Here is a 24,200-nt window from a genome sequence, read left to right on the forward strand (position 1 = left end):
TTAAATACTAGATATAATTTATTACAAAAAAACCAATACAGAAGTAGATCCAAATTTTTCAGGAAACTACCAGAATATTGTAATGATAATTGATACAGTCACCAACTAAACCTTGTAAAACTTTTACTAAGAACGAAGCGTATCGTCATATTATTATAACCATTGATAATTTCATATCAAATTTGTATTGCGTTTGTGGTTCACGCCTGGCGCAAAGTGAATTTGTCTGATCCAAGCTTAGACAGAACCCGTCATTGAACATACTCTATGGCGGACAGTCTGAACTCTGAACGGTGTAATCCAGGTGGTTATATATGTTTAAGCCTATATCTCTATAACTTATGGACGTATGTTATCTTATCAATTGATCCTTAATGGGAAGGTATATTGTTAAATGTTAGACGAGGTTTGTGTAAAATTGCAAAATGAATACGCTGAGGTAAGTCCAATTTTATTCAGCATTATAAGTGATCTAAATTTTTAATATTATATATTGGTAGGTATTTTTTTTCTAATGTTTACATATCTTTCAGGTTTTATTTTGTGACCTGGAATGTTGCAACTAAGAATCCAAGTCAAGACCTTAATGCACTATTGGATTTTCCATCGCAGTTTAATAAACACAAACCATTACCAGATTTTTATGTTATTGGGTTAGTGACAATTTTAATTTAGCCTCAATCATGTTTAATTTCTGTAAGGTGTCTTAAATGAAAGTCTCTTGGTTTAATTCAATTTTATTGTCTTTATAGTGAATATACATACTGAGCATTTTTTGGCCTTCCCAAATCTTTTATCTTAAATTTAGCTTTAAGTAGATCTTTTATATTTCCCAGCGTTTTGGACATGAGTAAGCAATGAATATATCATCAACATATACATACACAGCCATGATTGTTTTTACTAGTGTTTTTAAAAAGGATCCACTTTAGATGCGTTATATGATTTGAATTTTAATTTGGTATCCAATTTTTCGTACCATTTCCTTTCTGCTTTCTTAAGTCCATATTTTGATTTCAAAATGATACAAGTTTTCATACCCCATAAATTGATTGATTCCATTCTAAATTGCTTACTAACATTGTTATGCACTACTTCTAAGTCGTTGGTATAAACATCTTCATGTCTTTTAAAGGGTAGTCATATTATTTTCTCTTTAATGAAAGTTTCACAATTGTATATTCATTTTATTCCATACATCTATTTGTTTTTCACCATTAATTTTTAATATTTTACATTAATATGACCTTATGACCCAAATTACGGTTGGCTTTTCCCATAGGTTATCTTTTTTATCTTGAGTTTTATTGTAATTTGCGTTCTTAATTTTATTCACCTTTATGTTACACAGTCCATCTTTTCTATATCCAACCATTAATGTAGCACCCTTTTTGTCAGTAATGTATGCTTTGTCATCTTTTAATATAACTTAACCTTTATTTGTTATGATTCAACCTGAGCCCAGATCTGTTTGTGTGTCTGGCACTTAAAAGGTGTTTTTAAAACCAGCTTATGTGTTTTTATTTTAAGTGACTGAACAACGACTGTGGTTTTTAAATGAAATACGAAATGGAGTTATAAATGTTCCGTTTATTAGTCGAACATTCTTAAGTGTACGTGGTTACCTATATGAATATTTTGAGTTTGAGTTACTGTTAGGGAAACAAAATTACAAGATAAAGTAAGCTTATGACTAACGTCCAGCCGGAACAGCTTTGTAAATTTATCTACCTAAGTATACAATTAATTGTAAGAGCTGGCGAAAGCTAGAAAATCCTTGAAAAATTGTGATTCTAAAGTTATTGAAGCTTGGTTCCACATACATGTACCAGAAGTCAGCCTTGAGCTTGTGTTTACAAGCTCGACAGTTTGCAGAAGTTATTTTTTTAAACGCTCTGCTACCAATTTGTTAGAATTAATTTATTAAATGTTAAGGTAAAAATTAATAGATTCGAGAAACACAATATAAAATCATAGCTAAAGAGGTCGAAAGCCACGTGCCAGCAGTATCAGCTACCAATTATATATATATAATTATAGTACACACATAATAATTTTACATTAATAAAATTCATTTTTCAGTGTTTTGTGTGAGCTATAAGAATTCAAAAATATCAGCTTACAATTTCCCATAAACTGATTGTTAAGCTCACGATAAATTCCTTTTAAGACTGTAGAAGGATATTATCCTGGGATAAATGATTATATCGGCAATTTATTTTAGGTTACAAGAAGTAAAGTCACAACCACAAAACATGGTTATGGACAGCATATTCACAGACCAGTGGACATCAACTTTTAATAAAATTCTGTGCAGACAAGGATTTGTGATTGCTAAAAGTATGCGGTTGCAAGGCATCGTTATACTTGTTTATACACAAATGAAACATGTCACACGTCTAAGGGATATACAGGCTCAGTATACTAAGACTGGTTTTGGTGGATTATGGGTGAGTTGTTTAAAATATTATATCTTAATTCTTGCTTAGCTCTTGAAACATATATGCATCGCTGTCTGAGCTGGATTAACACCATAATACGTTATTTAATTCATCCATAAAATAATTGTTTAATTGCTTAGTAAAAGTATTATTTGTGTTAGTATAAGTTCTAAATAAGGTTAGTTTTGTTAGTTTTCTAGTATTTGTATGGCCCCTTTAAAAGCAACCTCCATATTTTTATTTTTTCTTTGTCATTAGCAACATTTCTCCAGTTTTTCCTGCTAGTTTTATTACGTCATCTATTTTACACTATGGCCAGCCCGTTTTGTTGTTTGAAGTGTCCATCTTTTATCTCGCGCTCTAGATATATTCCCTGCCCATATCCATTTAAACTTTAGAGAGTGTACAAGTGTATCTGTAAATTTTGTTTTTTTACGAATGTCAACATTTTTTGGTTTGTTGATCTTTAAGATGCTTTTGTCTATTATCATGCTGGCAAGACTGCACTTTTATTGTCGTTTTGTTGCTAAAAAAACACATTTGACTTGCGTATTTTAGACAAGGTAGAATATTTTATTTATTTATTCATATTATGCACTAAAAAAATAACACAAAAAACACAATACATAAAAATGACGAGTAAAGTAGAATAAAAATATATATAGATCCTTGATCTAAAGTAATAAAAAAAATATTAATAAACTAAAATCTAATCTCACGGATTCATGAATGGCGATACAATACAAATGAAAAGGAAAAACAAAATTACACAAGTCATCATGATAGGGAGGTAGCCAATGGTATGGAGTCTGTCAGCCTATTCCACGACTTAATGGCAGAGATCCTAAATGAATCGCCTATGAAGGATGACCTATGGGATGGAATTTCCAATAAATATCTAGAAGAGCGTTACATATAGAAGACCCTGACAATTTGAAAAGATTTTTAAGATAAGGAGTTTTGGGATTGCATAGAATTGAGTATAGAAGTTGAAAAAGATGAGCGTCACGTCTGAGTCGAATAGGTAGCCACCCCAGCTGCCTGTGGATTTTTTCAATCCATAATTATGTCCTTGTGTTGTAGACTGTAGTTTCCTTTCAGAATTTTCCCGTGGCCCCAGTACTTCGTCCACGTCGCATTTATTCCTCCCTCTACTTTGTTTTTACTGCTGTTATTTTCGCATTATATTGTTTTATTGTCTACTCAGATTGGCTCGCTCGCAAGACTTAGTAGCCCAACTTTATGACTTTCACTGTCAAGCTATTTAGAGCATAATGTAGCTTTCTAGTGGTTTCTGAAGTCGTCTACGTTTGTTTCGTATCCAGAGGCTGTTATTTTTCGATTCTATACCTTCGGATTCATTTACGTTGTTACGCCTCTCAATTCGTTTGAATTATTGTTCGTATTGTTTTCTAGTTTTATTTTACTAACACTATTGTTGTATATGTTATTTATTATATTCATATATTTTTCATTTGCATTGTTTTTGTGCGCATAGTATGTATGCGTTATACTATCGAACGCTGAATGCTGTGTAGTTTGTTGAATTCCTTGTCTTTTTCTATGGCTTATTATTGTCCTGTTCTTATTAATGCAAAGGTGGTGGTCGCATTCCACTAGGGGCACGCCAGATTGATGTGTTTTTGTTAACGAGTTGTGTATTTTCTTTGTTTTCCGGTATGCAGCATGGTATGTAGTAATTTTAAGTAGATTCTACAGTTCCTGCATTCGTTCTGGAACGAAATATATTATAGGAGTTGTATTTTTTTGATTTGATGATTGATTTTGTGATTTGGATGGTGATCGTTTCTTTTTACAGTATGTCCATCCTTTCTGCTTACTACCACCTCATCATATCTTATAAATTTTCCATATTTTCTTTCGATTGAGATCCTTTCTTTTACAGAGAACATTTTTCGGATTTATGAGCTCGTATTTGTCTTCTTTTGTTTCCTATTTTCTTGCCAAGACATCTTATGTTACTAACCCTTCGCATCTTTGCATGTCATGTAGTGTTGCATTGTTCTCTCTTGCTTCTCTTCTTAGTTTTGCACTCGCTTTTGAAAGATTTTCACTTTTTTTAGTTTCAGGTTTTCTTTGGAATATAGCCAGCTACCTAGACAATTAGACGTAATAAATATTTTTTAGGCTTTAATCTAACTTTCACTACTTATAGAATAAATTTACATAGCGATGGTCAAAGTTTATATTAATTAAATAAAAATATCTCATACATTTTCCTTAATATTATTACATTACAAAACTCCAATTAATTTCATAGATATTTAAAACACCTAATCCAGAAGTGTCCCTGTCTCTTAGATCTATAAATACCTAAAAGTCTATACTAAACTGCTCGCAAGTCTTACTGACTTAAGCCAGTGAAGGCATTTTTAAACCTATAAAGTGTATTAGAAGATAATCTAATAAAATAAAGGCCTCATAAACTCAAAGACTACCAAACAGATTGTTTTATTCCATATAGTTCGAAACGTGTGTTAAATTTACAGAAATATGCATTATTACTAAAGAGGATTAAATAAATATATAATGTTATCACAATTTTAGTGTGGATCGAGGAGAGTTTTTTTTTATCTTCATTAAATCTTCATCAAAATCTTTACTTAAATTTATTACAGGGTAACAAAGGCGCTGTTAGTGTAAGATTTAATTTATATGGGTGTTCGTTTTGCCTTGTAAATTGTCATTTGGCAGCCCACGAACATTGCCTGTCCGATAGAATCACCTCTTGCAATACTATTTTACAAGAACATACATACGACCTCCAGGAGACATCAAATATATTGTATCACGAGTGAGTATTATATATTAATATTAATGTAATCTGAAGGAACAGTTCTCCCATTGATTTTTTTATCGATCTCATGAATACAGCCTTCTTTTGTTTATGATAAAAATGAAAGAGTGTATTAAGGCAATTCCGTTGCATAACAAAGAATAATATTATCATTTTTAATCAATATTAACAGTGGAATTCACTATCCGTTATTCAAAGAAAAAGATAAGTGTTTGTCACTAGATTTGTTATTACTTAGAATTTTAGATACCTTTATCGCCCAATTTTTATGATTACCTTGATTATCATTTTTTACCTAACACTAAACAGAATCAATAACAGCAATCATTCCTTAGAATGACGTATAATCAAACATTTATTCATATAGATAACACAGTGTACGCTTATGAATAAATTAAACATTCTGAATTGTAATATATCAAATCAAGATTATTTATACAATTCTTAGCACCTGAAGCCCTCGTCATCATGGGTTGAAGCAGTTAATTGTTAAAATACATCTTACGATGGAAATTCTAGGCTAAACTAGATGAAGAAGTCTTACAATATTTTGTCATACTATTTATTCTATTCCTAAATTTATTATCTCAATCTATTATTATTAATTGAATATAGTGTTATAAATAAGGGATAAATATATTATCAGTTCTTATCAACTTTCGTGATTGGATGCAGTTATCTGTATGTATCTAAAGGTGTGTTGATAAAGTTACCAGGAAGCACTGTAGATAACAAAATTTTATTTGATTTTAACAAAAATAGAATGATATGAAATTGTAATATTTGCGAATTGATAAAAATTATATTTATTCATACAGTTACGCCTTTTTCCCGTAGGGGTAGAGACCATGGTCGTAACATACCAATCTGGCTTCATCTACTTTCAAGACATTATAAATAATTTATATTCACACTTGCATAATGATAATTTGGCAATCAACACGGCGAAATATAAAAAACAAATTACAGGAAAATCTATGGCAAACAAATGAGTACATATTATTAGTGCGACTACATTTGGCTTTGTTAATTTAAACGACAATGTTTGAACTTCATACTACATTTTTTAAATTTTTACTACTATTAGTAGATAGTAATAATAATAATATTTATATATATTTCCAAAACCAGGTTAAATACATACGTGTCACACGTATCCGAGGATGTATATGTAGTGAGACCTGTTTTAAGTAGACTGTACTTAATATTAAACTCAATACATTAAACATTAAACTTTATACATAAACAAGATTTTATATGTTTTTATTTGGATGTACTCATATTCGCAATTGATGTTTAGGAATCTAATTTTTCGTTCCTTAAACTAATAGTAGATAGTAATAATAATAATATTTATATATATTTCCAAAACCAGGTTCCAAATGTATGTAATACATACGTGTCACGTATCCGAGGATATATATGTAGTGAGAACTGTTTTTAAGCAGAATGTTACCTCCCAGTTATTTTATTATTTATTTTTTAAAGTTCACCACATCATATGTAATCCTTTATCTACAGTATATTTTACGAACTATATTTTCTAAGATAATTATCAATTCTTGTAAACATATATGTTATTTTTTTTTTAATTATAAACCACCAATTCCAATTTTAGATTTTACGAGTAAGTGTTTGTTTATTGTTAAGCAAAACAGCGGATTAGGTATTAGTTAGGCACTTAACAATCTTCAAATTAATGAAAGTTATTCCTTCCCATCTTTTCAGCTATGTATTTTGGATAGGTGATCTAAATTTCCGCCTGGAATATCCACCTGAGATCAGTCTCACACCAGAGGAAATAGTTGAACAATTGCAGAAAATTGAAAAAGACAAATACGCATCGTTATTAAAATACGATCAGTTGTTTGCGGTGAAGGACAGTGGTGAAGCGTTGTCGGAGTTTACTGAGGGAGAGATTCAGTTCCCGCCGACATATAAGTATGTTATTAACACATATGAATATGACCTGAAGTAAGTATTACGCAATTGTTTCATCTTTTAATTATTAAACGGGAAGTATATATATATATACTTCCCCTTAAATATGTATGTATATATATTAAGAAAAACACTTTTTGAACGGATTAAAGCTATGTATTATTATTAAAAACTTATAATTATTTACATAATTCTAAATTTTAATTTTTTTCCGACGTTTCGCGTGCTTTTGTGTAAAAGCTATTTTAACAAAAGATAATAATATATATATATATATATATATATATATATATATATTTAGGATCAGAAGAACTTATTAAAAAAAAAAACAATTTACACAAATTACACGGTTTAATTATTATTTTGCGATTTTAAACTCAATTTAAACACTTAATTCATAATAAACTTAGTACACTTTTCTAATCAATTATAACAAATTACAAACAGCCGCAAATTTAATGTCGACACTACTACAACCTTTCCGAATGCCAGAAAGCGTTTTTTTAAAGGGCTTAGGCCTTAAGCCTTAAGGGCTCAGCTCAGCTCGGCCTGACATGGCGTTTTGTCCCGCGGTTAGCGCAAGGGCGTCTCCTGTGAGACTCGAACCTCGGCTTGGGCCATCGCGGTGTGGTCGCTTGAAGGGCAGGACGGAAGCTCACTGGAGTGAGCGAAGTGCGAAGTAAAGGTCCTCGCATTCCCCGTTGAAGGCGGTTTTTTACCCTATGTTTGGCTATTTTTATTATTATTGACCGCGCAAGAGGGCCAGAAAGCGAATGACGTCAGATGACGTCACAATAATTTTCTAACTACCCTACCAATATATATTGTAATTATGTAAACACTAGCAGCAAAATGTTTGTGTGTAGATTATAATAAACAGCCTAATTTATTTTTGTATGTATTTAAATACACCTAGTTTTTCTGATCGCATGTTAGCAATAAGCATAATACATATCATATTGAGTCATAATTTATTTTAAATTCTAAATTTTTTAGGAGAAAGCCGTCATGGACAGACCGAGTGTTATATAAGGTTAATGCGGATAATTACGAAAATATAACTTTGAGAGCGGATCTTATATCATATAATCACGTACCACATTACATGGTTAGTGACCATAAGCCAGTGGTAGCACAATTTAATGTAAAGGTGAGTGAATTTTGTTGTCTCTTTCATTTATTTTTAATGTGGCATACGAGTGACAAGGATGTAGAATTGAATTTCTTGAAAGTTGTATTTTGTGTTTATGATTTGCTGGTTTAATGAATATAGGCTTTAGGCCTCTTTTTGTATGAGTGCATGGATTTTTCAAATAACAACTAACATGTAACAAATATGGGAGCCGAAATTCGCTAATTGAGCGTTAAAAGTACACTTAAACACTATCATACAACACACGAATTAGATATACTTGGTTAAGTATTTGATCTATTTTTAATGATGTTTGTACCTCTTTGTATATATGTATTATGTATTCCAGTTTTGGATTTAATTTTAGGATAATTGTTTTTGTTTTATATAAGTTAGCTAAGAAGAGCTAGTAAGAATACTACATAAATAAATAAAAAAATATAGGAATGAATGAACGAACAAACGAATGAATAAAGTTTAATTTATTTGTCAAAATATTTTGTCGGGCATTAAGAAACTTACGTAATCCTGACATGTTAGTATAATTGGTTACTATAATTTTAGTAATCTGTAAGTATACTACATACAATTAATGAACTAACGAATGAATGAATAAATTTTAATTTATTTGTCAAAATATTTTGTCGGGCATTCAAAAACTTTTTTGACTGTATTAAAATAAATTTAAGCGGTATAGATGGTATGATTATATTTATCATTTCCGCTCTAGAAATTTGTGGATACCACAACATTACTCATCCAATTTCGATGTAACTAATGTCCAAAAACACGTTTGTTTATTCGGGAAAATACAACAATAGAAGACGCCTTGTAGACTAAAGATTTATAAATTTCTTCAATATTATTGTCATAAGATACTTATCATGACATGTAATCGTTAACACGAACGTAAAAACTCGATTAACACCTTTAAATTTGTTTTTGCTACTCATACGTATAACAGTTCTTTGTAGACGTCATATGTTTTATAAAATATCGCGTAAAGAAATTTAAATATTCGGATTTAATTATTATAGCGATATAAAACTCGAAACTTTTATGAATAAATAAATACAATAAATAGGAACAATCTTCGTCGGATTTCGAATCATTCCATAGCGCTGAGATATCTCCCCCTCCCTTGCATAGTATCCTCACAGCTTTATTTAAAGACCAATCGCGACACTTGAATGTCATCCATATTAATGCTCAAAGCGTTCCTGCTCACCATTTGGACTTGTTGACAACATTTGTATCCAACGAAATTCACGCTATCCTTATATCAGAATCTTGGCTGTGTCCAACCCTGTCCTCCCTCAGCTATTCTATCCCCGGCTTCAACCTAATAAGAAATGATCGAGTTGGAATGCGTGGAGGTGGCGTCGCTATTTACCTACGATCGCACATCCCTTACACTATTATCAGTATGTCTCCTCAACCACCACCACCTAATGAATGCGAGCATCTTCTGGTGGAGGTCATGCTCAGTAAGACTAAAATTCTCCTTGGAGTGTTTTACTCTCCTTCTCTTTTAGTCGATTATTTCGCAGGCTTTGATAACACTCTTGAAAAATTTTCGCCTCTCTATAAAAACATAATAGTTATGGGTGATTTCAATACCTGCTTAATCAAAGACGACTGCCGATCGAAAAAGTTGCTCTCCATCACCGAATCTTATAATCTTTATAACCTGCCACTTAATGCCACACACAAAGCCCCAGGCTCCACTCCTTCCTTATTGGACCTTATATTTACCTCTTCTCCTGACCTAGTTACCAACCATGGCCAACTTCCTGCTGTTGCTTTTTCTCATCACGACCTCATTTATTTGTCTCTCAATCTTAAACCTCCTAAACTAAAACCCACCGTAGTCCTTAGGCGTAATTTTGCTGCGATCGACACCGAGCGTCTGCTTATAGATGCGGCCAGAATTGACTTTAGCACGATTTACGAGTGTCCCACCCTCAATGGTAAAGTTGATTTACTAAATGCCTCCATCACTAATCTTTATGATATACATGCTCCTTTGAGGCCCGTTAAACTCAAGCATTTACCTGCTCCTTGGCTCAACGATGAAATCAAATCTTTGATTAAACAAAAAAACCGTGCTAAGGCCAAGATGAGAACAGCCAAAACGGATAAGGAACATGTATTTTACAAAACCTTGCGCAACCGTTGCAACACGCGTTGTCGCGATGCGCAGAGACGACACATTCACGACTCAGTGTCTAATGGGGATCCCTCAAAAATATGGAAATTTTTAAAATCTCTGGGTATCGGTAAGCCACCACGTACTGCCATGACTCCTGATATCGACGTAAACAGCCTAAACGCCCATTTTACCTCTCACTCCACTTCAAGTAATATCGATCTGGACTTAACACTTGAGTATATATCATCTCTCCCTCGTCCTAGTTTTCCATCTTTCTCTTTCGATGAATTCTCTAGTCAGAAAGTTGAATCGAGTATTTCTTCTATTCATTCCAACGCTGTTGGTTCTGACCTGATTAGTCGTGCTATGATCATACCTATTCTCTCTCTTATACTTCCTGTAATCACACATATTTTTAATTTTTCCATTTCTATAGGTGAATTTCCTTCTTGCTGGAAGGATGGACTTATCATCCCTATCCCCAAAAAGGCTAATCCTAGTACTTTTTCTGATTTTCGACCCATCTCGATTCTGCCATTTCTATCCAAGGTACTTGAACGCCTCATACATGAGCAATTAAATAATTTCCTAAACAAAAATTCCATACTGAATCCACTTCAGTCTGGGTTTCGACCTGGACATAGCACTACTACTGCTCTGGTCAGAGTAGCCGATGATATTCGCGAAGGCATGGACCACAAACAACTCACAATTCTCACACTGCTAGATTTCAGCAACGCTTTTAATACTATTAATTTTAAAATTCTAATGGGGTTGCTTAGATCTATTAATATTTCTTCTCATGCTGTTAACTGGTTCTCTAACTATCTTAATGGGCGCCGCCAGTGTATTAAGACAAGCGATTGCATATCTCAGTGGAGTTTGATTGAATCTGGCGTTCCGCAAGGTGGCGTACTTTCTCCTCTTCTTTTTGCTATATATATTAACTCCTTAACTTTCCGACTTTCAACTAATTTTCATTTATACGCTGACGATCTTCAAATCTACGTACAATCAAGTCTCGATGATCTCCCGCAAGCCATACAATCTACCAACAATGAGCTGGCAAAGATAGTTGACTGGAGTAAAAAATTTGGTCTTCTAATCAATCCCAAAAAGAGTAAGGTATTAATTATTGGCAGCCCCTATTTCACGACGAGAATTGATTGGGCCAGGATATCCCCTATCCATATCGATGGTGTAATTTTAAATTTTAGCCGTACAGTAAAAAATTTGGGGGTTTTATTTGATCAAAATTTATCCTGGGAGCAGCATGTTAAAGAAGTTAGCCGAAAATTATACGGTGCCTCCAGTATCCTTCGACGTCTTAGTAATTTTCTTCCCTTTAGTACCAAAACCTCACTGGCGCAATCTCTCCTCCTGCCTTTACTGGACTACGCCGATTCCTGCTCCTCCGATCTTAACGAGGAATTGCTAAATAGACTGGATCGTCTCCAAAATTTCTGTATCAGATTTATATTCGGTCTAAGAAAGTACGATCATATCTCTGCGTTCCGTAAGCGGCTAGGCTGGTTGCCAATTCGTCAGCGACGCGATGCTCATGTTCTTCATCTCCTATATTCCATCCTGTTCAACCCTAAAACTCCTTCCTATCTCAAAAATGATTTCAATTTTTTGGGAGCCCATAACAATAGCTTACGCTCTTCCGAAAACTATACCCTTGAAAATCCATCTCATAACTCCTCCTTTCTTGGCGATTCCTTTAAGATCTCCGCAGTTAGGCTATGGAATTCACTTCCCGTCCCTATTCGCTTAGCTCCTTCTTTATCTTCCTTTAAATTTCTTCTGTACAAACATTACCTGTCCACATCGTATCCCGAACTTTCTTACTAACTACTAACTGACGTGAGACTTATCTTAAATTATCGTGATTTATGTGTCTTTTTACTCTTTAATGTATCTTTAATATTTTATTCCTGTTTAGTTTTGTTTAACAACTGTGTATTACATGTATTTTGCACTACTTGCCTATCTTATTTAATACATTTATTTTTTTCTTTACTCACAGTGGTTGCCTGGAAGAGATCGCTCGTAAGCGATAAGGCCGCCAGTTGCCCTCCTTTTGATTTAATTATGTTAATTTTTATTTTTATTTTGTAGTGTAACGAAGTGTAAATAAATAAAAAATAAATAAACACTGCAATCACTGCGATGACGTCATACTCTGAAACTCGCTAACAAAGTTGTTCAGACTGTGGATATATATTTATATCACTTTGCGACCTCTAGGGCCTTTAGGCCACTCAGTGTTTAGACTGTCCAAGGATACTTCAAACATATATAGTATAGTACACTCATCCTTGACATAACCTCTTTTTGAATTTAAAATTTAAAAAAGTTCATCTAAAACTTATATGGCGAATATTTGGTCAATATAACAAATTGGTTTATTAATTGGTTGACAATGTGTTTAAGAGGCTTACGGCCATAAGTCAAAATTGATTAAAGAAAACAGTTTTTTACCGGATTGAAGCTATATATTATTATAATTATTTTACATAATTTTAATCCCGCGTTTCGGGTGCTTTACAGCGCGCGTGTTTACGGTGACCGTATCAACCTTCAATCCGGTAAAAAAGTGTTTTCTTTTAATGTGTAAAATTAATGTTAATAAAATATTTTTGGCTAAGATATTTTTACAATTTTCTCCTTCAGATACCTTTTCATATTAATATCTTAAAATTCGTTTAAAACTTTATTCATTCACTAACAATCTTAAGCAGCATCTTCTAAACCTGTGCTATGTTGAAACGGAAAGTATTATTATTGCACAACAGTAGTCTAATTATAAAATTGTAAGAGTTATGTGGAAATTATTACGTTACAACAAATGGAGTTCACTTTTTCTTTTATTTGAGTTGCCATTTTATTATCTGTAATTAAGTCTTTCTTTAGTTTTATTTCTAGAAGCTCTATTTGCCTAGCAGACAAAAACAAACTATCACAAAACAGATACACAAATCTGAGAACCAAGCACGTTGTAGCGTTACTGTATTTTTGGTTCCTTATTGCTTGATTACTTGTTTTGTATTCTCCATGCTTATGCCCTAACCCTTGCACGGTAGGTACGTCAAACATTCCCTCGCACGGTGCTAGCTGAAGAACCTGACACCAAAGTGTCAAGGTCGTCTATACGCATGCGTTCAGCTTTAGTAATGCCCATGAATGATGATGCTGGTGATTTAGAAACTCCGATGGATCCCATAGAAGAGTCGGATGCAGAATTTGAGCCCAGCTGTACATCGGATGTAGTCGATGCCGCGGATGAGGTGATGCACGCTTTTATTTTGCATTTTAGCTTTCATTAATGATGCATGTTTGAAATACCTTTTTGTTAAGTTTATTCGATTACGTCATAGATTTTAACATAAAAAAATAAAGGTAAATTTACCATGGTTATGGCAACACTAAGCTTAGTCATAGACATGCATATTTTTTTAACGTTTGACACATCTATAGCGTATTCTTTCAGACTTTATTTCTGACAGATAGTTTGTGATATTGTAAATAACTTTTATTAACTGACTTTTAATAGTTTTCGGACTTTAAGATTCATAATATCCAAGAATTAGACCATGTACAATTGAATCAACAACACATTGAAATCTGACGCTGTCTGATCTTAGAGATTGTTGCCATATAAAGAAATTAGTTCCAATAGTTTTACTCGTTATGGTGAGGTTTTGTATTTTTCGGTTTGACCTTGATTTCTTCATTTTGAAGACTTCATATTCCGGTTTTCGAATTTGATGCTTGTTATAGTAAATATGCACATGAATAGCAAAATAATAGTGCTAAATCTCAACTGCAACTCCTCCCTGAGGTCGTAGGTTCGAACCCCATCTGCACCACTAGACTTTCTAGACGTCGTGGCACAGAAGGCAATCAGCCTTTTAGAAATAAAATGATCTCGAAAGCGCCAGGATTATGTAATGCTAAACTTGCGTGATCACAAACGCCGCTGTGAAAATAAACAAATTATCAAATGGTAATCTAAAGTATTATAATTATTTACAGAGTTTTGCGGACTACACGGAGAAAATCGTGGAATTTGCGCCAATATCTCGTATATGGTACATCGGTGATGCGGACTTTAGGACGGAGTGTACCTTGTCTCATGACGTCGAGATCAACCAGGGTGATTGGATTGGTATCTTTGATGTAAGTATCATAAGAAATTTGATTACAGGACTTTTCGTTTACTATGCCGTTGATTTCTAAGAAAAAAGACAAAAATGAAATGAGATGTTTCCGTTTCCAACTTTCCCATGCTCTCTCATAGATGGCGTTGTTGACAAGAATGAAATTAAATTTTTACGTTTCCAACTTTCCCATGCTCTCTCATAGATAGCGTTGTTGACAAGAATGAAATTAAATTTTTACGTTTCCAACTTTCTCATGCTCTCTCATAGATGGCGTTGTTGACAAGAATGAAATTAAATTTTTACGTTTCCAACTTTCCCATGCTCTCTCATAGATAGCGTTGTTGACAAGAATGAAATTAAATTTTTACGTTTCCAACTTTCTCATGCTCTCTCATAGATGGCGCTGTTGACAAGAATGAAATTAAATTTTTACGTTTCCAACTTTCTCATGCTCTCTCATAGATGGCGTTGTTGACAAGAATGAAATAAAATTTTTACGTTTCCAACTTTCCCATGCTCTCTCATAGATGGCGCTGTTGACAAGAATGAAATTAAATTTTTACGTTTCCAACTTTCTCATGCTCTCTCATAGATGGCGTTGTTCACAATTATGTTCTTTGATGTCTATTTCATTAGTTTTACAAAAAGACGATAGTAAAATAAATTTAGCTTTCTTTACAGTAAAATGTATTACTAATACCGTTAAGTTAAAATTAACTGTTGAATCAATAAATAAATAAATGGGAAACAATGAGTTTGTAACCACTTTATATGAAAATAAAGCAGGGTAACAAACCCTTTAATCAATATTTAACTTTTTTTTTATCTGGTTCGTTGATTATTTTACTTTTTCGTCTCAGGCGCTCAATGTTTTCTTTCGTAAGAGCAAATATTAAATATCTCTATCTATCTATTTTATTATATGCATAAGTTCCTAAGTAATTCTCGTTCATGATTATATTTATTTGATTTCTTTATTGTCTTGTAGTATTTTTGTATAACGTTTATGGCCCTAGCCTCAAACGGTCATTTTTTAAACATTTCTATTTTTATTTTAGGCGAATTTCCATAGTCTAGACGACTATATAACATATGACTATGTGAGCAAGGTGGGTATTCAAGAATCGCCTCACGTTGATGGAGAGGCTCGTACTGTGACGTTGAGTTTTCCCGTTGGCAGTGGGGTTAGAACTCCGGGATTCTACAGATTCATATACTTCAGCCAACCGAGTAATGAAGTCAAGAGTGTTTTAGGTGAGTTAAACTAAAAACATTCGTCTTAAAAAGTTACTACTTTAATAACCAATGTTACTCAGGCATAACAGGTACAATCAAAAAATCGTATGATTCACATATAACTAAGCAAATAATAAAGCAATAAATATATATTTACGATAAAAAATATTCTAGATATTACTGGAATCGTCATTCTACGTTAGTTATCATTTTTAGGAAAATAAGACCATTACTCAAAGAGACATTTACTAAACGCACGCAATATCGAATAAACAAAATTATTTATAAATGATGCACTATATGTACTATACTAACAAATGAATCAATGGCGCTACAACCTTTTTAGGTCTGGGCCTCAGATTCTGTATCTATTTTATGATCATGTGTTAATCGAATAGGCAAATAGGTGATCAGCCTTCTGTGCCTGACGCACGCCGTCGACTTTTTGGGTCTAAGATACGGTTTCCTCACGATGTTTTCCTTCACCATTCGAGCTAATGTTAAATGCGCACATAGAAAGAATATCCATTGGTGCACAGCCGGGGATCGAACCTACGACCTCAGCCATTAGGCCAACAATACTCGATACAAATACAAAATACAAAATAACTTATATTGACTAATATAAGGCAATTCAATGAATAGGAATTGGAAATTGGAAAAATGCATGCTAAAAAATAGATTTACTTAATAAGTCTAGGTTCACAAAGGGTTTTGTTGTATGACACCAGCCTCTTTCTTACCTTCAAAACTTTTGGGGGGCGCATTTTTTCTTCGCCTTTTTCTAAATTTGCTAAAACATATTCCAGGCATCTCCGATCCCTTCGAAGTGAGCAGCAAGGAAGACCAAATGGTTTCCATAGACCCATGCTCAGAGGCGTCCGGTAGTACATCTAATCCGATGTCGGTAAACACGGACGTGTTCACAGATTTCACAGGCCTCGACGTGGCAAAGCTTTCCCGCCATTTCTCAAACGACCTGAGCATTGACTGACTAAAAACATATCTGTCACCCACATCGAGACGCAAGAACGGGGACGGGTGAGAATATTTTTTTTTATTTCCAGTTTAATTTGGTCTATTAATGTATAAGCGATTCTTATGTATTGCCAATTAGTTTGCCATATTGGATAATTCAAACTGTTGTATATATGTGCACTAATCCGTGTATAGTCTCGTGTTTAATTAAAACCTAGTTTCAGGAGCAAAGGGCTCAAGGGCTGCTTTATTTAAAATGACAAGCGCTTTTAAAATATTTATGTTTATAAGTATACATGACTAGAGATTTTATGACTACGTTACCAAAATGTGATTTTATTGAAAAATATGAAATTTCTTATCGCTTTTACGTGCTTGACCTCTTATTTATAAAAAAACTAAAAAGCCTAATAACCTTTTTTTTTTGATAAATGTATTACGTCATATATCAAAGTCATAGTACTTTTAAAGTTTGTATCTCCTTGTACAATAATACATGCGGTAAAGGTTAACTGTAAGGGTCTATGGTATTAAATATATAGGATAAAGGTTGGTACGTACGCGTACGAGTTTTTAAGTGTATGCGTACGTTACACGTATGCGTTTTACGCGTCCCATACGTATATGCGTATGCTATACGCATATACGCGTATGGGACGCGTATTTGCGTATGTATTTTTAATTGGAATAGAAGTGATTAGATTTTGGGTAAAGTTATACATAGATTTTGATTATATAGCTAAAAGTACTAATTATTCACGATTTTTAGCTTAATCGTTGCTTAGCCTTGACTCTTTTTATGAGCTTACAATAGATAGAGATGGAAATATTTTGTGCTGTAGGAGCACAATTTAGACAATAAAAGACGTACTTACTTTGCGTACTTATAGTTAGAGTACCTGATATTATTTCGGATTTAAACATGTATAAATACCTTTTACTTTTACTCGTAAAGTTAATTTAAACCCGACGAAATTTTAACATATTAAAAAATAACTGAATTAAGGTGATATAATATTAATTATATCTGTTTATTGTATGCATAGTAGAAATAAATCGTGAAACTTAAGTGGGAATACAAACAATAGCACTCTTCTTTGTCTTTTTCAATACAGAAATCATAAACTACAAACTAAAGAAGATACAATACTTATAAGTGCAAAAAATTTATTAACCGACATTTGTCTCCCCACTTAAAGGTTTTTGCCTATAAAAGTGCAATATAAAAAACTTATATACAAATTAGTCTTAGCTCTCTAGTTAATTCGTTGCTGAAATCCCACCTTTATGTCACAAAAAGAGAGATATTTACTCAAAACTTGTTCCATTATTCATAAACGTAAACATATGATTTGTCTCTATCGCTCGTATCAATTTGCAAAAAATTGAAAGAGACGAAAGCATTTTCGAAGTGTACGTTCATGAATAAGGCTGTAATAAGAGACTTAAGTGCAAAAGAGAAAACGTACTAAATGTTTTGTCTCTATCACACTCGTATTTTTTCTATATAAATAAGAGACGAAACTATCTTTGAGGTGTACGTTTATGAATAAGGCTGTAATAAGAGGCTTAGTGAAAAGAGAAAACGTACTAAATACATCATGTTTTGTCTCTATCACACTCGTATCACTTTGTAAATAAATAAAAGAGACGAAACCATAGTTGAGGTGTACGTTTATGAATAAGGCTGTTCTGAGAGAGATTGTCTAAACAAAAAAAATGACAATTGAACATTTATTGGAACAGTTCATTGATTATAAATCGTTTTACATTGTCGATACTTGATTTAAAGTCCTATCCCCCTGTGGGGCAAAGGCCATCCAGCGTGCGCTGATCGATCTTAGACATGTCTTCTGACTTCACTCCAGGTCATTCCAGCTTTCACCAGATGCTTTCTTGCCAGGCTGTTTGTTTGGGCGGCCAATTTTTTGGGGATTCCAGTCGAGGCCTTTACGTGACTTGGATCCCTGTAGCTCGTGCGTTAACTTCCATTTTCAGCATTTAATAGTTGATATTGTCATTTATATATAATTGAATTTTTACGCTTCAAAAAACGCTGTGCGTAAGTCGTGATTCATATGTTCCATACATTTTGTGTCAAAGTACAATTCGAGTACATGGAGCTCTATTCACGCCTCGGAGCGGGATCTCCCCAGTACCAGCTTCCACTTGACCGTATTCAAGGAAGAGTGGTTTGAATCGTCGACCAATGCCTTTCTTTGGGTCTCTTTGCATCTTCTACTTGCAGCTGAGTTTAGCTAGTAGAAACAGAATATGGATTATCTCGAAGTACGTTATTCCACAATGAGCACCATTTATTTGCCGCGAACCACCACTGCAAATAATGGTCGATTCCACAATTCCACTAAGGGTCCTTTAACAAAAGAGAACCAATTCTGAAATGCAGAATCTGAAATCTTCTATAAAAATATCAACAGCACTTTCGACTTCATCCATTCCATGAGAAAAACCTTTTGTCCTTATCGCTCACGTAAATTTTCACATATATAGACAAAAACTTTTGCTTAAAAGTAAAAAAAAAAATTGTTTGAACAGTCCCTAAGCTTTAAGAAAACTTTATGTTGGGTATATTTAAGTACAATATTTTTAATGTTATATTAGGGTAAAATGTGTTGTGTTTGATATGGGTTGGTGGGTTGTTCCTAGTTTAGAAGCGTTATTCATTGTTGTACACAGAAGACCAATTTGGAAAAAAAACTTGCAACATTCTTAGTATTAAAGGCAGTATATTTTAAGTTAAATATGGGAAAAAGTATAGTAGAACATTCTAGAGAAATTTTCTATGGAAACATAAAATATTTACCAAAAATATTTTATGACTTTGTTCATTCATGGGTATCGTAACAGAATTTATGCGTAATAAATCAACGATCTCGCTTATACAATTATTTATAAATATTTCAACCAAATTTGTTTATTTCAAACTGTGTTTACGCGTCATACAAATGAAATCAAACTAACGTCAGTTTACTATTATTATTATTCCTACTGAGTATTCGATTCTTATTTGTTTTTTTTATGACTGAGGCGCAAACTAGCTGCTGTGGTCTCTGGCAGAATGACCAGCGCTGTGGCACAATTCTGCTCCTCAGCATAATGCTGGGGCCAGGGCCAATTACAACCACAGCACACACGCATTACACAATTAAACCTTTTTCTATAAAAAAATTGTTATCTCTCATTCTTTTTAATTTATTTTTGATTATTGTTATTTTATGTGTTTCTGTGTGTGTGTTTTGTTGGAAATAAATGAAATGCGTAGAATAAAAAGACCTGCGAATATGCCGCCATTTTTAATGTCAAGTTTTTTTCTAAAATGGTTTTTAAATTATTAAGAAGCCATGATTAGTGCAATCCGACAAATTTGCCTTCGAGATTATGTTATCACAAATATTTGTACAAGTTTTGGGCTGTTAAGATATTAGTTTTATATTATAATGAATAGCATTTTCCATACATGTTGTTATGAGATTATATGCCTTGTCATTAACACAATAAGGTTGTCATAACGTTGCTAGTAGTATTCCATTTTTACAATAGGGCCAATTTAACAGACCACATTTGACATCTGTCAGTTGGCGTCGTAGTGAGGTGACATGTTTAAAATACAGATTCAAATGTCGCAAGTGCAAGTTGTATGAAATAAAAAAAATATCAAAAAAAAAAACTGTTTTGAACATGTACCTGCACCACGGAATAATTGTTAAATAATTACCCACACCACAGGGACTTCCTAGTGTGGGTACTAGAGTTAGATGAATTTTGTCACAACCGATTTGTCATGAATAAAGTTTTTATTATTATTAATAAACGTTAAAATTTAAATAAGTTAGTTAATTTGTATTTTATAGTAAATTAAAATAAATGTTTTGTTATTATCGCAATGTTATTCATTTATAGCATTTATTTAGTAATTTCTCATAGTTCAAATGGAAAAATTATTCATTGACGCAACGTTGTAATGGCGTTCAGTTTGAAAACAAAATATTATGCTTCGAATTATTAGCGATAACTTAGCTACTATTTAAATTATTATAATAAATATATATAATTGGAATGGAAAAATGCAATGTGCATCAATACATACATATTTATTGTCGTGTGTCATTCATTTCATATGTCAAATGTAATTTATTAAATTGGCCTTATTATTGCTATATATTTATATGTATGTAAAATTATTTATAATGTTACCATGTAAGATGATGGCTTATGGATAACTCTGCAGAAAAGTATTTTATTGTTGTACGTTATGTTAGCAAGTCGTCACAATGAGAAAAGTCGATATAATAGACAGCGAAAAGTAGCCCCGTAACAGTCATACTCAGAGTCATCCATTAACACTTTTGCAATTTAGTTCATATTTAATCCCAAATTTAATTAGATACTTAAATATCTATTTCCTAGTTGTATTTATTATTTTTTTGTATTATTATTCTACTGTTTGAGATAATGATCGAGTCTGAGTGCGTCTGCTACGAACCGTATGACGGCATACAAAGTTTCATAATTATCAAGTGTACAATATAGTTCTATAGAATGACCAAACCTATTTAATCATTAAAAGTTAGTGCAATGCCATAGTGACAATTAGATTTAGGTGTTAAATAAATTATATTTTTAATCTGTTGTTTTATTTTACCATAGACTATTAAATGCGTGGACTGTGCCTGAGTCAAGCACAGACTAATAAATGCAATGCTAATTGAAATGTTTAGGAGAGTGCCGGCGCTTGACTGACTCTCGGGTTATAACGCCGGAGATTAAAAAAAACATTGGTGCTACAACCATTTTGGTCTGGACCACTGATGGGTCTCTACGTTTTCATTTGTTTCTACTAATAGGCAAGTAGGTGACCGGCCTTCTGTGCCCTTTCACGCCGTGTGAGGGTATATTTTGGGTGTAAGGAAATAGAATTTCCTCACCGTTCGAGCCTGTGTTAAATGTGCAGATTTTTAACATAGTCGGGGTTGGAACCTATCCCTAAGGGATGAGAGTACCATCCTGAAGTCAGTAGGGCAACACGGCTCTAAATATAAGACATAAAATAAATAGAATAGGTTCCAATAATGGCCCTGCTTAAGATCTAAATCCTGAGCGAAAAAAATTAGCATTGGATGATACATATAATCTAATCGAAATTCTGGAATTCGTGCAACGTAAACTAACCTTGATCTAAAACGGTCTGCAAAAGATGACTTAAACCGTGCGATCTGAAATTATGGTTTAGCTTGACCAAAACGTTATGATACTGTAATATAACATGTTAGAGCCCCTCATCATACCACAATTACTGACGCCGTTGGCTGTGCGACTAAAAATGTGTCATGGCCTCCGAACTTCCGTTTACTGTCCTATCCACTTTCCGCTATTTGCGACCTTTCAAAGTCAAAGTCAAGTCAAAAATCATTTATTCATATAGGTAACACAATGTACACTTATGAACGTCAAAAAAAAAGAAATATACATTAAATGCTTCTAATTTTATATTTACTGCCAGTTCTCAAATCAAGGGCGTAGAACGGAAGAAGAACTGGCAGTAAACTCTACGCCACTCTTTATAATCGCCAAGTTTTCTGTATTACACAACGTTTGTAAAGAGCTGCAACCATTACACCATGTTCCACATGCAGCAGGAGGCATGGTGAAATAGGAACGCGTCACCGTTCACTGTCAGTAGATCCTCTTCCGCTCCGTCGACCCAGCGGTATTTCAGCAGACATAGGCATACTTCCTTCATTGCCTGATATTTAAACATTTCATTAATTAATGTTAAGAAGGATCTTATCAAAAGATGCTGTATTTTTTATTTTCTAACGCCATCAGCACAGACGCTCAGTCAGATACGAATTTAATACTGAAGCTACTAATTCCTAACTGCTGGCTGCCCTATCACTCTGGCTGCTTAGGCTAAAGCGTCACATTCATATTGAAAAATAGACCTGTGTGTGCCTAAAGGTAAATGTATGTTGAATGTATCATATGGCACGGTTATGAGCGTGGGCATGGGTGAAGTCTGTGCTGCATAAGTGCAGCTACCTCCTCCTGCTGTATGTTTGTCTAGGGTTACGATTTGCTATTCCCATCGCTGCTGTTGGCGTTGTATTCATGCAACTGTTGGCGGCGGACATGGCAAGCCTTTCGAAGCGTCCAATTCCGATTTTGGCCACCAAAGCAAGGCTTCATAGGTCAGCGTTGGCCTCAGCTAAGTAATAATGTTATTTTAGGCGATAGACCACATTTAACGCCTAGCATCTTTTTGCATTGATAGAGGGCGGTCGTTGATTTATTTAGTTTTCATTAAGTTCCAGAGCCGATTACTGTCTAGAATCACACCAAAGTATTCAATTTTTAACCTTGAGGTTTTGTAAGCCCTGTAAGGCCCGGGAAATATTCGGCTCTTCAAGATAAATAAGATCAGTTCAGTTTTTTATGGATTGACAGACAGCTCGTGCTCAGTACACCATATCTCAATCTGTTTAAAAGCCCTTTTTATGAGATCACATAAGGTGTTTTCAAAGTTCGCCGATATAGTTATGTTATCAGCATACTCCACCGTGTAGATACAGCTACAATTATGTTCTGTTACAACCTCTGCTGGCGATATATCTGGTAGTGGTATTTACGGTAAACTATACCTATAGCTAAATGCTTTATTATGTTGTTGATCCACTCTATAAGAGTTGGTGCTTTGCTACATGTTCCTAGTGCTCTGGTTACGCTTGTGAAATTTCTGCTACTCCAAGAGTCGGCTACTTTGATTTCAGAGAGTTACCAATGCGAGACACAAGTTTGTGATGTTACCCTGTTATTTTTCCGGAGCTGTAGGCGTATTGATTTGGATGTTAGAATTTAGGACACCTGGCGTTGTATCTTCAGGTCCCCCAGCCTCTCCATCGTCTTGAGAAAGAATGGCTGAGGTCTCTAAAGTATTTTGATTGGGTAAAGTTCTTTCTATCTGGTTTCGGAATGATTAAGACTTTCCTCCATTTCAGAGGTAAGTAGCGATAGTATATGTGATAGATAGTACATGCAGCCAAGGAAAACTGAGACAAGATAGACAAAATCTGAGTCTCTGATTTAAATGATAGGAGTATGTTTATGTACCAAAAATGTATTGGGGTCTCCAAAATTAAATCAGTAAATATTCAATTACAAATAGGAAAAGGGTAGCTATCTATATTCATTGTATAATTCAGATAATTAAAGAGATTCAGTATCTCGCTACGATGTATAGATTTTTAAAGTTACATTTAAAATGTATATGAAACAGAGTCCTCTCTCTGCATTGCAGAAATGTTAATCTATGATGAAA

At 33.6% G+C, this 24,200-nt stretch overlaps 1 protein-coding gene across 2 annotated transcripts; it reads left to right on the forward strand.

Moving 5' to 3' along the window:
* The first annotated feature begins 277 nt into the window (after positions 1-277).
* On the forward strand, positions 278-18,818 carry LOC123709283 (inositol polyphosphate 5-phosphatase K-like). Of its 2 annotated transcripts, XM_045660483.1 has the most exons (10): positions 282-439; positions 534-653; positions 2,225-2,450; positions 5,081-5,256; positions 6,988-7,233; positions 8,197-8,350; positions 13,571-13,774; positions 14,523-14,666; positions 15,709-15,904; positions 16,696-18,818. In XM_045660483.1, exons 1-10 carry the CDS (start codon positions 426-428, stop codon positions 16,878-16,880), a joined length of 1,665 nt encoding a protein of 554 aa, XP_045516439.1. In that variant the 5' UTR covers positions 282-425; the 3' UTR covers positions 16,881-18,818. The 2 variants fall into 2 exon arrangements, with proteins under 2 accessions (XP_045516440.1, XP_045516439.1); XM_045660484.1 differs by lacking the exon at positions 13,571-13,774 and having other exon boundaries at positions 278-439.
* The last annotated feature ends 5,382 nt before the right edge of the window (positions 18,819-24,200 follow it).

This window comes from Pieris brassicae, chromosome 5 (assembly GCF_905147105.1).
Source record: "Pieris brassicae chromosome 5, ilPieBrab1.1, whole genome shotgun sequence".
Taxonomy (NCBI): Eukaryota; Metazoa; Arthropoda; class Insecta; order Lepidoptera; family Pieridae; genus Pieris; species Pieris brassicae.